The 15253-nt window shown below is 42.2% G+C and overlaps 1 protein-coding gene across 1 annotated transcript in view; it reads left to right on the top strand.

The window, feature by feature from the left end:
- The window catches only part of LOC146132246 (myosin light chain kinase, smooth muscle-like), a 101718-nt gene that overhangs the window by 33535 nt on the left and 52930 nt on the right, over positions 1 to 15253 (top strand). Inside the window, exons 6-7 of the mRNA XM_083397396.1 lie at positions 14 to 156; positions 13559 to 13724. Of these exons, the coding sequence (XP_083253522.1) occupies positions 14 to 156; positions 13559 to 13724 (309 nt within the window). The remainder of the gene's footprint in view (positions 1 to 13; positions 157 to 13558; positions 13725 to 15253) is intronic.

Raw genomic sequence — 15253 nt, 5'->3', positions numbered from 1 at the left:
TTTTCTGTTGCAGCAAAAGAGTCCTCATCCGCAATGGGCGATCGCGCTCCAGCTTTTAGTCAGAGCCTCATTCCGGCCGAATGCAAACTCGGCAATCGGATCCGCTTCGAATGCAAAGTAGAAGGAAGACCGAAGCCTACTGTTATATGGAAGAGGGTGAGTACCTTTATCAGACTAACCATAGGTTTGAGGTAGTGAGACAACCTATATGAATTCAGTGTTTTTTTAAGGTGTTTTGTGTGGACCGAAACGGTCCCCCAAATTTCTCCAGCGGTTTCCCAAATTTTGGACTTATTTAAATGAAACACTTGCGGTCTCTTAAAACTGGAGGTATTTAAATGAAACACTTGCGGTCTCTTAAAACTACTTAGCGGTCACCCAAATTCCTCATTTGTCCTGCTTTATTTTGACAGCACCGTTTGTTTGTGGTTAGATTGCTTAACTGAAGTTGTTCAGTGGAAATAAATCATATATTCAACAAATTGCAACAACAATGTTCTCTTTGATTTAAAATATACGTTTCGGCTACATTATAGGTTTAGAATGTACCTCGTTAGACAACCTATATGGTTATATTGGGTAAATGTTTTTTTCACAGTTTTATTGTCACAGTGATGTAAACAGCATGAAAGTATTTTGTTTTGTTTTAACTTCAAAATTAATATACAAAATTTGCCAAATTACAACCTCACTTACTTTTGAAGGCAAATGACTATCTTATTACTTAAAAAACAGGAATTGGGACCGACACTGGATTACGTTGTAGAACTGTAATTATTTGCAAATAATTCTTGTTTACAACGCTTGTTTAAAGGTTGTACTCCAGTCTTAATTACACCAATTAAAACTCAATGATTAACTTTATCTTGGGTTAGAGCGACGAAATTTATTACTTGCATTATACTGTATATGCGTTTAGGTTTATGTTGGCGTTTTTCAGTGACGAACAGACAATCGTATGGATTTAGATAAACGAACGAAGTCCTAGTTAGAATGTAACCAAACACGAGGGGAATTAGACGGATCTACATTACTGACTTTTCGGACTTATAACGACTTTAGGCCACCCTGAATTATTATCAGTACCGTCTTTCTCAATAGTATCGAATGCACTTAAGTTAGCATGAAATCTGATGCTTTGTGCATTTTAGATAAGGGTAGTCTTACATGTTTTAGGCAAATGAAGCGAAAAATGGCAGTTTCTTGCTTGGGACTGTTTAAAACCAGGATGATTAAAGGTGGTTGATCTAATATAAAGAGGTGGGTCTAATTTGTAATACATCTTGGGCAGCTTCCGTTGGATTAAAATTCAATGATGATGAGATTGTGTACACAACGGTTATAATTTACATGACTGTATATTTGTCACAACATTATATTAACAATTTCAGCAGCCCAACGTTCAATAGCAGCAATTCACAAGTTCGCAATGTTAATACTTCCGCATTCCGATATAACAAGTCAATGGCGTGGTAAGAAGGTCGTGGGTTTATAGTCGTGGGTTTTAACGTTTAAGTAGTTCAGAAATAGCTCAAGTGTGGTCAGGTGCGGGTCAAGTCAGAGCTGCAATTACACGGAACTTCGATTTCTAGTGTGATCACCTTCGATTTATGCGATTCAAATTCCAGAAACGTCTTGTGCTAACAGTTTCGTCAAATAAGTCCATACAGTGTATTTAAATTGGGAAGCACAACAGTTTGATGAGTTTTTTTTAGAGATTGCTCTCAATTGCAATGAATAGCTATAGATAGCATTTTAAACTCTAAACAAGCTGTTTATTTAGTAATAAATTCATCAAATTTCAAGAATTAAATGGAATAGTTTATATACGAAATAAAATTAGTCCGATTGTGAAATTGCCGTTGCCCGTCTTTTCGGCAAAAAATACATTTTTGTGTATCATGGAGCAGAATGATTGTTCTCTGTTTTTACTAAACAGTCGATTAATTTGTCTAAACAGTCGATTAAAATATATATATATACGCGAAAACCGTCATCTCGCAAATTAATCAAAATTACCAGTAGCAAGCAGTGGAGGTCGTTTCCAAACAAGGCAAGACGACCTTCCCAGCATTCAGGCATCGTCCACCATCCGTCAAGCAAAGTGAGCGAAAGCGGGCGACGCCTGGTTGCCGTTATCACAACAAAACAAGCGCCGGTATCAGCGTAAGCGCGCCTCCTCCGCTACCAACAGGTAGATCGAAGCAAGGTGTGGCGTGCGCGGCTAGTCAGTGAGTCATGCAAATTGACCAGCACACCTAACCTCTACGTGTGTGAAAACAGTTGAACACCGCTGCTAAGATATCCCAGTTATCATCAAATTAAAAATCGTTATTTCAACATTGTAGTACAGATCTATACATGGGTGTATGGATAAGTAGTGGACGTTACGCGTACCTTGAATTGCATATGAGTCTGCTGTCTGTGCAGGTTGATTATTTGCCTAAACCCATCGCTTTGCGCCACAAAATCGCACAAAAAAGTCGCCTCTGGTTTCCTGGACAGGCTTGCAGGTAAAATCACGTGACCCGTGATGTGCGATCTTCCGTGACGAGTCACCGGACCGCGACTGATCGAGTCTTATCGATTCCTCTTGTTTTCTTGCTTCTCGAGGTTTTAGCGGATTATTTAGCGTTTGCGGTTGGGGCAAGAGCCTTGGAATTTTGCCGTCCGACCAAAAAAGGCTGCAAAAAGCCTGGCGACGATGTGTTAGTCAGCTAATCTGCCGCTGCGCATTTGGCTGATCTTCCCGTGCCTGACCTATCATATTGGAAAAATAGATTTGCAAACAAACACGTACACTCTCTGGCATTCAGACCCTTTCAGGTTTTTTACTTATTTTTTCTAGGAATCAACGCAACAATGTGCTAATGGCAATCCCGTTCGCAAAGTTTTATATTTTAAATTGTGGAATGTGTCACCCAATGCTCGACAATAAAATTACTATGATACTAATTGAGAATCTCATACATATCTGCGTTTGATTCATGCTTTTGACCTTCAAACTCTTGAAAATACTTCCCTGCGTCCCGTTGCTATGCTGAGCACATTTCGCAAATTAATAAACCACATGCAGCAGCAAAACTCCTTTGGCCGTTCTACATCTAATCATCCAACTAAACGCCGCCGGTTGCGAACGACTTCAAAGGCAGCGGACGAATCATAGCTCAGCTCAGACGGGTCACTCCCCTCAGATTCCAAGCTGGTGCATTCCGCGCATAACTTCGTACAGGTCCTAAAGCACAAGATGTGAAGATTTCTCGAGGAAACCCAAACACGAAGTTGAGAGCTGGTTTGATTGCTAGCGGAAGTTCACAAGGATGTTTTCGCTGAGCCGAAGGGTTTGATAGTGGTGACACATTAACAAAAAATTCAAATTACGAAAAACGCGATTTAATCGCCAGGCTATCTGATATTGTGATATTTATCAACGTTGTTTAGGGGTTTAACGTGAATTAAACAATAGCAAATATGGATAATTATAATAGAGGAATGTTGCCTTGTCTGATTTGATATTGTGGAATACCAATTTATTTGTTACTGAAATCGTCTCAAATGTGTTTTAATACTCATGAAATGTTGCTCATATCGGTCGCAGCTTTACCAGGACAATCCAGCAATACTCAAAGCCGTCGAAACATTTCTCAGTTTGCTGAGGAATCCTAACTATGCGGGTGCCGCTATCGCTGACTAAAACGAAGACTTTTAAAGGGCTAACTGACAGTTGTTGGACAATACACGTATGTGTATCGATGATTCATTGGAACTTTAAACCAATTCGACAATTCCAAATGTTCATAAGTTTTGCATATCTTTTTACACCCATTGTCCTTTTGCAGTTGGCACAATCTTGCCGCATGCACCTACGTCCTTCTGTGTTCAAAACTTTATAAAGACGTTAAAAATAGAAATCTCGATGCATTTCATAATGCATTCGCCGCATATTTTACTCGCATTACAGCTGCTAAAATCCTCATGATCAACATGTGAATGTTGTTTCACGATGTTGTGTCGACAAGTCTTGTTTGAAGGAAGCGACTATAAAGCCGAATAAGGGCTAGCGACATTGGTGACCTTTTGAAGCTGGTTTGTTGCCCAACCTTTTCGGAAAACTATTTACAGACAACAGCGCAATGCGCGTCCAGGGTAGTTCGCTTGAATCTCAAGCAGGGCTACCGAACTGGCTAACCGCGGCGGTATCTGGACCTTTGAAGTGTTGAATATGGTGTTTTCTAATACAAGAAATTCCCTCACGAGCTGACTATTGGAAGATCAATATAACCCTAATGTTGTGTACTTTAGTATGTGGGTCTTTGCTAAATTAATTGAGTATAGCCTTTCTCTAAACGTTAACGTTAGGTTAATGGGCAGATTTTTTTTTTACCATCGTATTTTTTTGACCGCCTAACTGCTTCGTTGTCGATGGTGTTTACTGGATAAAACACGTACCGACGTACCGTACCTGGTTTATTTAGTATTTCCTCGCAACACTTGCACTGCTTTGCAAGAGAGTTGTGACCTTTTCTTTCGGGTGACGTGTCTCGTTGTCAACTTCTTTCAACAAGACCAAACAAGATTGCTAAGTGCTTTTTCTGCAGCCCTGCTGTTTTTTGTACCCGGGTTTGCTATTCGCTCTGTTGCTATTCGTTTTCCCCAAACAGGCGCGGCGTGCCTTGTTATGTTAACGCAGAAATCCTCACTTGCGGGTTAGTAGGTGACATTATCTCGGTCGTCTGCCAAGTGCATTTTCTGATACCGACTTGGTCTGCGGCGTGGCGCAAAACAAACTATACAACACTTTGCGAAACTGATCGAATACCTATGTGCGAAATGTTTTCCATTAGCACTATTACCTTTTTTCTGTTTAAAACTTCATTTCACTTCTTTGATTATGACAATTAATTGAGGACAGGAGTTTTTATCGCATGTCGTTTTGTCGTAATGCGGCGCCATTCTGCTTAGTAATAAAATTGCGCAATTCAGTTCGATTTTTTTTTGGGGGGAAACATGTAAAGATACAATATAGGAATTGTTGAATGTAGAAAACGACGTAAGTGATGGCGCATTTGCTATCAAAATGTCAAAGACCAGCCATACTTGCAAGGAACAAGAAAGCGAATATTCAATGTCAACCAATAGTATGGACATAACTATAGTTCTTGACAAGAATTGGGCGTTTTAAAGTCTTTTAAGTCCGTCAGCACGAAATGCGATTCTAGAGATTCCGGGGATCTGTACTCCGAGCTTAAGCTGTCAGACTTGAAGAATCGCCTGATCTTTCTCGTGCGCGCGTGTGCACTGCTTTAAACCCCAAACAAGCCCATTCTACCTTGACGTGGGATCTTTTGTGACGCGGTGGATAATCTGCCATCTTTAATCTGACACCACACAGTACAACCAATGTCAGTAGACAAGGTCCCTCTTTGAGTTTTTAAAGCTATTGTGCAAACTCAAAGTGGAGCCCAATGAGCCATACCAAGGGGGCCGTTTTATTTAAAATATCTTTAGGGCGGTCGTTATAGTGCCGGCCGTTGTAAGACGGCCGCAAAAGTGCGCCAGATGTCTCCCTAAGTGCGCGCAAGATATCGGATCACTGGTGAAAATCCGGAAGCGTGGCTTTGTGCTCTGGAGATCTTGTCATCTGGATTTATCGACGGCTGAAGAGTGCCCTAAGGGCGACAAGGATAGTACAATTGAGTATTTTTTTGGGGGGGGGGTGTTGAAAGGTGAATATATATTTGCCGGTCAATAAGCCACGAAAAATGTGTTCATCCGGACATACGTTGAGTTTGAAATTACGGAAAAGTAGTTTGATGTCTTGAATATCCACCTAAATTGGAAAACGACTGCACACCTTCACTCGCAAACTTCATACATCGGCTGACAATCACACTAATTAATTTACGTATATCCACGATTTTAATCTGCTTTGCTCATATCCTTATACCAACGCCGTTGAGACGACAACATCCTGAAATCGCGTCGGCGACAATCGGAAGTTTTCCTCAAAAACGCGACGAAGATCCCGCAGGAGAATCTATAGCGTCTCGCTCCGCTCCTGTACGCGTCAATTCGCGCCAGGCGACACCTCCGCGCGCGATCGGCAATTGTGTTTGCGCGGCCAAGCGTCCGATACCCCCTCAACTTGGGCGCTGTTGTGTGTGCGCGTGTGTACGTGCATTTGGCTTTGTAAAGTCGATCCTATCATGTGCCGCCGAATTCGGGAAATTGCCTTCACATAAGCAACCACCGCGCGATTTGCGTCTGATAGCAAAATCCGTGCAACGCGTGAAACCGAATTCCCCCCGTACGCAAGTAACAACCGTGATCCCCTTCCCTGGCCTGTGTTGTGTGTGGGTGCGCGCACGCGGCGCATTTACCCTTCGTTTGTTGCTGCTAAACTGCTGCGGCCTCGTCGGCTGCTATTTCCCAGCGCGAGCAAACATTCCTCCCGCCAGCCAGCCAGCCTCGGCAAGGTAATTACACATTGGATCGCGAACACGAGTTTGTCGGGCCGGAGGCGGCGCAGTCCTGTTGTAAGCGCGCCCCTGAGCCCGTGTTTTTTTTTTTCGCTTTTTCAGTCGCCTTGCTGTTACAAAGCGACGAGAGCGTGTGCGCCGACAGGTGCGAAGAAGATAGCGTGGACAGGGAAATATTTTTGATGCTGTGTTATATAGCGGCCAACGGACAGCCGCCTTCTTTGTAGAACTCAAGCCGCACCCGGACCGACTTGTTTGCCTATTGCCAATTGGAAGCGCGAAGAGTAAAGAGTATCCCGGGACGGTCGCGCAAGTTTTGCTGAAGATTTTGTAAAAGGATTTAGCCGGAAGTTAATCGGCCCTTATCAGTTCAGTCAATGCCAGACGCAAACGGTTTAGGCGCTGCGGCCGAGGAGTTCGTTGGCTGGCCCTTCGAACCGGTTTTCTGGACCAGTCCGGCCTCGAAGGTAAGTCCGCCTGCAAATCGACGACAAAAGAGTCGTAAAATCTTTGTTTACATTTTGAGACGGTGATTTGCTTAAAGTTGAGATAAGTTGTATTGTCATCGCAAATTTCTGACATTAAACTTGTACGAACAATACGTATAATCCAATAGTTGTTTTTGGGTGTATATGGTCGACATTAAAATTATAGAAAAATATCTGTTCGAATGCTGTACGTCACTCACCTTAAAATGCGAATTGCTTAACAAACGTATTTAAAACTTTGACAAAAATACGTTTAACTGCTGCATTGCGCAAGTAGAAAGCTTTGATTGCCTCCCAAACTTTGCTGTCAGTCGAGGCTTTAAATCAAGGGTGGGCAGTGCTGCAGTCCTCGGTGGTGTCACTTCTGTCAGCTCTGTTTGCACTGCTGCAGCGTAACGGCGTAGGAACGCACGGCCGCGGGGCCTCCATTGTCCCATCAGGGAAGGCAAATTCCACTGGAAATAAATTGCCACACGATAAACATGGAGCGTAAGTCTTTCCACACTTAAGAATGGCTGAAGATGGCCATTTAGGCGCAAAAAGCCTTGACGTTTATTGCGGCGAGCAATGTTCGGCAAACAGCCAGCGCCGCGGAGTCTTGACGTTGCAGTAAACATCCCCCGTCGGCTAGAGAACGTCGGGAATGGGCGGACGCTTGTTTGTTGTTGAGCTTAATGGAAATTCGGCGTCGAGCGGCTTTCGAAGTCCCCCGAATTGCGCTTACGTGCGAAATGACAGAGGTGCTAGTTAGACTGGTACTAAATTGAATTTGTTGATTCCTTTCCAGGCCGCCCACAGTGTTGTGTCATGACATGAGGAGAACCAATTTAGAATAGGTAACATTGATACAGGATAAGCGAGATTGAACTTGGCTGCAAAATTTGTTATGAAAATATATTGTTTTTCGAATTTAATCGATATTTCAAGTTAATATCCCAAACTGTGATCTGCTGCTTTTCGATAATTAGCTATGTTACACGAGCCAAACCCCTTTGAGCCCTTTCCTATACCAGCATAATTAAATTTGAATAACCGCAAACAAGGATGGGTATTCCGCCCATAATCTTGCGGTTCTACCGACTGCTATATTAGACATTAAATGGAGTGTCATATGATAGTTCAAGGTGTGCTCTAATTATGCTTGGTAGTTTTAGAGCTTATCGTGAAACCACTTGGAAATTCCCGCTTGCTCTTTTTTTGTAATGTTTCACATCATTCCTACAAGCCCTTAACTAATTTCGGGCTGACGCGGGCTACAGTTTCAGCAAGGACAGATGACCGTTTTTTTATATAGCCACTGTTGTTGTTTTAATATGATGAATTTACCCAACACAAGGACCTCTGTTGCGACTAAACAATGGCTTCGAATTCGATTTAATGTGCTGTAAACCTCAAAGTTTAAGATAAAACACTAGGCGTGACTGAATTGCAAAAGATAAAATAAATACTATAAATTAGTTTGTCAAACTAGTTATATATTTTGGGGACTGCAGAGCGCTTCGCCGACCGCATTAGGCCACGGGCTGCAGGTTAGGAACTTGGGAAGCTTTGATGTACAATAATTGTTCGGGTCTTTGTATTGCAAAGCAAACAGCACAAGACAAGACTCAAATGGTCGAAAGAATTATTTTTAGGTGTCTTTAAACTTTTCTTTGCGATTTAAGCTTTGGGGAGCGATTATCAGCAAACGGAAAGTTGTTATACGCTTGAGACTATATACTTTTGCATCAATCACATACGATTTACATTGACCGTATTCTCGCAGTTAATCAGTAGCAAGGGGCGGCAGTCATTACAACTTCAGAAATTCCCATCGCCACGCTCACAAAAATCCCATTAAAGTCTATTGACTGTCTTGGTCGCCGACACACAGTGCTTCTATTGTCGCGGGCTGCCGGAAGGAGAAAATCCCTGCAACCCAACTTGCGGGAAGTACTTTGTGTGTCGATTTCGACGACATGTCGGTTGAGTCGTTTTTTTCTCGTCGCCCGGCTCGAACCGAACAATAGACAGCTTTGACTTTTCGCGGCGAAGAAGCGCGTTTTTTTGCGTCACACGCACACTGTCTCTGCGGTTGGATACTCGATTTTTGCCTTATAAGGCTAGGTGCGATTTGTTTTTGGCGAATCGCTAGTTTGGCGTTGCAAATGCAGTGCGCAGTTAATGACGAATCTCAGTTCTACAGTGACGTATGTTTACGGCCGGTCTTCGGTTGTGTTTTGCACCGACGAGTTGGCAGCCTTATTATCAAGTTAGCAATGCATCTTATTTATTGCGATAAAATTTGAGATTTAGAGTATGGGCATGATCAAATAACGCTTAACATTACGAGAGATCGCGGTTACGTCCGTTATTAAATTGCTAACCGACACAAAGCGTTCGCCATTGCTTTTATCAACCTAAAGCTCAACATTTCGCTTCATTTCATGTCTTGGCGAAGTCAAAAAGCAAGCAAAACGGTATAGTTTTGTTCGGAATGTTGATCCCACGCCCGACCAAATACCACGTCGTGCATTCCCACAGGAAACATACCGAACCCAGCGTGCAATAGGCGCGCAAAGCTGCGATATGGACAAGATAGGCAGGCCCAAGAGAGGATTGCACTGGATCTCGGTCAAATCGCCTGCCGCTTGGCCCAAGAATTGCTGCCCGGGCGAAATGTCGAAAGTCGAGGTGCTCGCCGCTCGCCAAATAAGGCCACGGCCCGCATGACCGCTCTTGCTCATGACGCACCGCCGCAGGTGCATCGCTCGACAGACTCTCACTTTCTCTAGCGCCTTTGCCGTGAAGGTGGTTGGCGTCAGAGTAGCGGGCGAAAATGCAGAAGAGTCTTAGTAGCGGTAAACGCGCTTGTTAATTGTAATGCTTGACGGCAAAGCATGAATTGCTGGCTGCAAAAATGCAGTTTGTAGATTGAAAGCTTGTAAAGTTTAAAGTTACACTATTTTACCTCGATGTTTCAGTTGCGTGATGGATCTGGCGGTGCGATTTTTCTGTTCGCACTCTAGGCTCAGTTGTGGTTGTGGTTTGGCCAGACTGGGGAGCAGCCCTGAAAGACCCTCTTGTCTAGAGCGAGGCGCAGTTTGCGGGAACATCGAAGTGGCTCGTTTTCGTGATTTCTAGATAATTCGAGTAACGCAATAAGTATAGTTTATCGTTTTTTCGTCAGTAGGGCTGATACAAAAGTTTGTATTATATATAAAAAATATATTTTCGCTTGCCAGAAGAAATATCCGTATTACTGTTTTGTTTCTATGTTTTAAAGCACTGCAAATTTTGCTTTTTTGTCGATCTATATGTTATGCAGAGGTATACAGTACCTATAACGGTTCAATTAATTAAAAAAATGTTGCACAGTAATCGTGCCTTGCGTTGAGAGATAGAAGTGTTGTTGCAACAACTTTACCATGCAGGGGAGCCGCCAATATGCAAACTCAGATTACTTGCGCAGTCACGTTTATTGCGAGGCGGAATATTCGGGCAGGGAAAGTTGACGAACGTGAAATTAGAGATCCGCGCTCAGGCCTCGTTTTTCAAACAAGTCGGACCGCGGCCGGAGACGGGAGCGAAACAGCTACGCGAATTTCGTGTCGGAATGTATAGATTGCTTAGCCTCGATAAGCATCCACCCTGCAATTAGGCGCACCCGGGCGTCTAAGACCCGGCGATTTACTGATCTACAGAGGCGAAAGAATGCCGAACGCTTCCGTTGAGGGCTGTGTCGTTTTGGAGGCTGAGCGATAAATACGGTGCTGTGCAGATTTACAAGATAAGATAGAACAGCGTTGTTGCAAATGGGATTGAAATAATGCATTTAGTAAGATTTTTTTAGAGGCACTTTTTGCACAACCCATCTTTGGTAGATTGTTAAACATTTATATATTATTAAACTAGCGGAATGTTATCCTTCACACATTATCCAAACTAGTGAAATGTTATCGCTTGAATATCTAAGAAAACACCAGCTTCCTTTAAAAAGGCTTACCGTAAAAAAAATTAGAACATCATTCACATAGCCCGACGTTCTTGTTTTTACATTCGGAAATTACATTTATATTTTGCTTTACATGGTTGTGTTTTCGTAACAGAGATGTTACATTTTCGGCCGCAACAAAACGATACCTATTTCTTGTCGTAAAAATCGTCCATTTCGGATCGCAAAAATTGTCTATTTTAACAGGTGGAATTTTACAGAGCGACCATTGGCTTACATTTCGTCCATCCCAGCCTAAACACAGACTGTCATCTTTCGCTACCGAGTGTGTGGTCGACCCGACAATGTTAATTGTGGGTTCAGCGGCGAGCGCGCAGTTATTTTCGCGGCGGCGCAAATTAAATCGCAGGTTCGAGTTGATCTGGACGCCAGCCGCGATTTGGCACCGGCACGTTAATTACGCTTCTCGTTATAACCTCCCCCGCACAAAGACGGCATTCGTGAATGATGCTCTGCGCCAACTCGCAAGAAAGTAGATGAGTTTGTGCTTGCCACTTTGTCAGCAGTAGCGCCTGTCTTTTACCTTCATTATTTAGTGTGGTTTGCGAGGCGACAGAGAAAGTAAACAGGGGTAGAGATGGTTTACCCGCGACTTTTTACCTGTTTAATGTGGACTTTGCAGTTATATTAAATTCATTTTATAGATTTCCTGTGCTTAACTTCGATAGCCTAAGTTACAGATTTGTACAGCTTTCAAACTTAGATCTTAGTATCTACTGAACGTATTAGTATCTACTGAACTCAGGAATTATATTAGTAATTCCCAATTTTTTTAGCTTGCACAGTAAAAAATCAAAAAATGTTTGCGGTGCATTTTCACAGAACAAAAAATTTATAACGTGACAATGGACCTTCATGGCAAGCCAATAAGTGAATGTTCCAATTTAATCAGTTTTTTAAACTGATAGTGCTCTATTTAAGTCGCATGTCTAGTTGTAATAAAATGATTTATTTTCCCACGATAAGTTAAGCAGCACACCTGAGAATCTATCTTGGTCGAATAACTCGATGAGACATTGCTTAAAAGAGCGAATGTTGTTTATTTTTAACAAATTCCCCTTGGTGAAAAACCGTTCGCGACTATGTAGCCTTTTATCATTATTATTTTTTTTAGTAGCACTGACAATTAATCTATGGCTAACCAACAATACGTGTTAAATGAGAAAGAAACTTGGTAACAGCCCTTATATAGTGTGGCTCTATGCGGTTAACACAGTAAGATTGAGTAGAAACTTAAACTATCTGTGGCAAGGTGGCCTCTCTTAACCCAGGGTGATAAAAACACGCCAGAAAAAGTTTCTAGAAGGAATTAGTTCTTTGTCGAACTTGCCGTGCGAGTTCATCTAGATTTCGACGACCACCGCCTGCCTGGTCTTTCGTATCAAGTTTCCCGGGATTTTGTTCAGCTTAGATTAGACCTAATGAACTGTAGTTGGCAGCTAACGTATTGTGATGGTTTTTGAGTATTAAAACAGAACAGTTTTGTCGGACTAAAATCTTTTAAGCATTTGACAGTAAACGTAAGTGCAAGTTAAAATATTCGTTGATAGCGTTTGTGCTCAGGGTTTTTTAATATCAGTTATAGTATTTTAAGGCAGATTGAATGCATGGCTTGAACACGTTTCAATTTGCTGGGATACTTCAAGTCGTTGAAAAGTTGCAGCACTTGCGCCTTTTTTTAAGTAGTGCAGTCACCGTCCGGTTCTGTGGGAATTCCGCTGCAAATACGAAAACGGAAGAAAAAATGCTTCTTCGCATGCTACGGGAAGCAATTTGTTTGCGATTCGGTCCAATCGAGTTCAAATCTTTCCGCGGTTTGGCGTTAGGCCGGCCAAGAGTTGGCTCTTGAGTGACAGACGGCAAACACTGATCGATTGGGAATGTTTGTTTCCAAAGTAGATTAGCACCGTGGGGGCAGATTTAGGGGAACGTGATCTTGACTGAAGAATTTCGTTCTAATCCCCGCTTTAAATATGCGATTTTGGTTTGATCTAGAAACGGCTAAGTTTATTGGATGTTTTGTCGCATGAGCTTTTCAGTTTCTAAATTTTCCTTTGTTGTAATAACAAGTTACTTAGCAACACATTAAACTTAGAGAATATATTTATATAAAAGGGTGTATTTTTATGGAATCCAAACCATTGGCAGCAGGTTTCTGCTTGTCAATCACTGGTACGCTGACGCGTACATAAACAAAACTGAAACTTTGAAAACCTGAGTGAAACACAGGATTAGACATGATCTATTATGTATTTTACTTTACTTACACTAACTGATGATGCCAGTTTAGGCGAAATACAGATTTCTAATATGTCCTATCCAGTGTTTCACTCGGAAACAGATTTCTAATATGTCCTATCCAGTGTTTTCACTTAAATTGTTTAAAATTTACTGTATGCTGAGGTCAGCCAGTGTGTTGCCAAACGTCGGTCCGAGTTTACATCCTAAAATAGTTGGGTAAAAATATGAATTTCATTTGTGCGATAACTTCTCCCATTCTGTAAGAGGCGAGTCCTTCCTTTTGTCCAAATCAAATGCAATTGAAATGTAGTAACCAGTCAATCGCCCTAACGCCCTGTGTTTTTGTTCTATTGCAGGACGGTAAGGTGGTGAGTGCCACTAGTAGAGTGCGCATAATGGAGGTGTACGGCACCCACAGCCTTGTCATATCGCGAACCGAACCGGCCGATGGCGGACTTTACTCCATTACGGCCTCCAATCACGTCGGATCCGATTCCTGCTCAGCGCAGCTGCATCTGCAAGGTTGGTACTAAGGAAGAAGGCCATTTTTTGTCAAATTTGTGAATAACATACTTTAGGTAACCTAAAGGAATCTGCAAATTAGCTTGAAAATGAATTTCAAAGTCAAATAGGTCGATTAAATCGACATAATCTCGAAAAAAGACGTTGCTATAAATATTTGTCATCATCAGTTTACGTAACTTATGAATAATAATGTAACCTTTGAACAAGTCCATGATGTTAAGAAAAACTGAATTTTGTGACAAAAACGTCATTAAGTTAGCTATTTTATTTCAGATGCTTAAATAATAATAGATTAAGCTTCTTTGGGAAAACGCGTTTTATGAACTCCTAATGTTTCGATAGAAATGCTAAATTTGATTTGCGCAATCTAAGAAATTCCATAAATTTTCTCTAAACTCGAGATTGGTTTCTGATAGAATTTAAACCCAAGCCTTGGTTTCGCTCTTTGACCGAAAATCATATCGGTTGTGAACTTGTGGTATTCGTTAAGGCCACCCACGTGTTCACTATTTTGGAAATTTAATAAAACTAGGAAATTTATCCGATTCATTTTTTTATGGTCGCCACAAAAATGTCACCCGGAAACCAAACACCAAAAATGAATTATTTTACTTCTGATAAAATTCGTTGATGCCTCTGTTCAACGCTTTCAACGCCCACCAAAGGCATTCGCTTCTACGCGAAACATGATATACGCACAAAAAAACTTTTCCCAAATCGCTTGGCCGTAACGAATCGCGACATGCCAATGCGTTAGCGGGGCGCAACTGTGCGTGAAACGAAATCCCCCCCGTCGCCAAATTGCAGCGGTCACTTGATATTTCAGCAAACGACCCATCGCCGTGTAAACTCGCCTCAAGGCCGTGAGTCACCCAACCCCCGGTGTCGTTAGAGCATCCGTCGAACCGAATCGTAAACCACTCTGCCGAGCGGTGTTTTGCGTCCGACTAAAGCCCAGGCCGCCGTGCCGGTTAAAAGCAATGAGATACGCCGGTGTTTTGATTCCGGATTTTTGTCGCCGACTCGTGAAGGCGAAGAGAGAACACGACACTTTGTAATGCTTTCAAAAAAATGTCCTCCAAAGAAAAAAGGCCGCAAAACTGCACGCCATGTGCCACAAAGTAGAAACAGTTTCTACTTCGTGGGTAGCGAGGTGAGCTTGTCTTAACATTTCGTAATCGTCCGCGAAAACAGTCGATTTACGTATGCTCTGACGCAGTTGGCTTTGAACAACATCTAATTTCTTTGTTCAATGTTCCGAAAAAATGCTGCATCGCCATACTTGCCTCTAGCTGAAATGTGATTTAACCACTATAGACGCCGACGCAAAACAACCCACCTAAAGCCTAAAATTACCGCATTTTTTAAAGCCCTAAGTTTGTTTTGGCGGGCGACCAACTTTTTTTTTATCAAGCAGCAATTTTCAAGTAAAGCCAAATGCTAGCGTATTATTTGTAGTATATTCCTTTCGAGCTTCTTTATCCAGCCGCACTAGTGTCACAGACTTGCCTTCGAATGGAATGCCA

The sequence above is a fragment of the Ascidiella aspersa genome, chromosome 9 (genome assembly GCF_963924565.1).
Source record: "Ascidiella aspersa chromosome 9, kaAscAspe10.2, whole genome shotgun sequence".
NCBI lineage: Eukaryota > Metazoa > Chordata > Ascidiacea > Phlebobranchia > Ascidiidae > Ascidiella > Ascidiella aspersa.
Note: the sequence above shows the minus strand (reverse complement) of the source record. Positions and strands in the feature narration are given on the sequence as shown.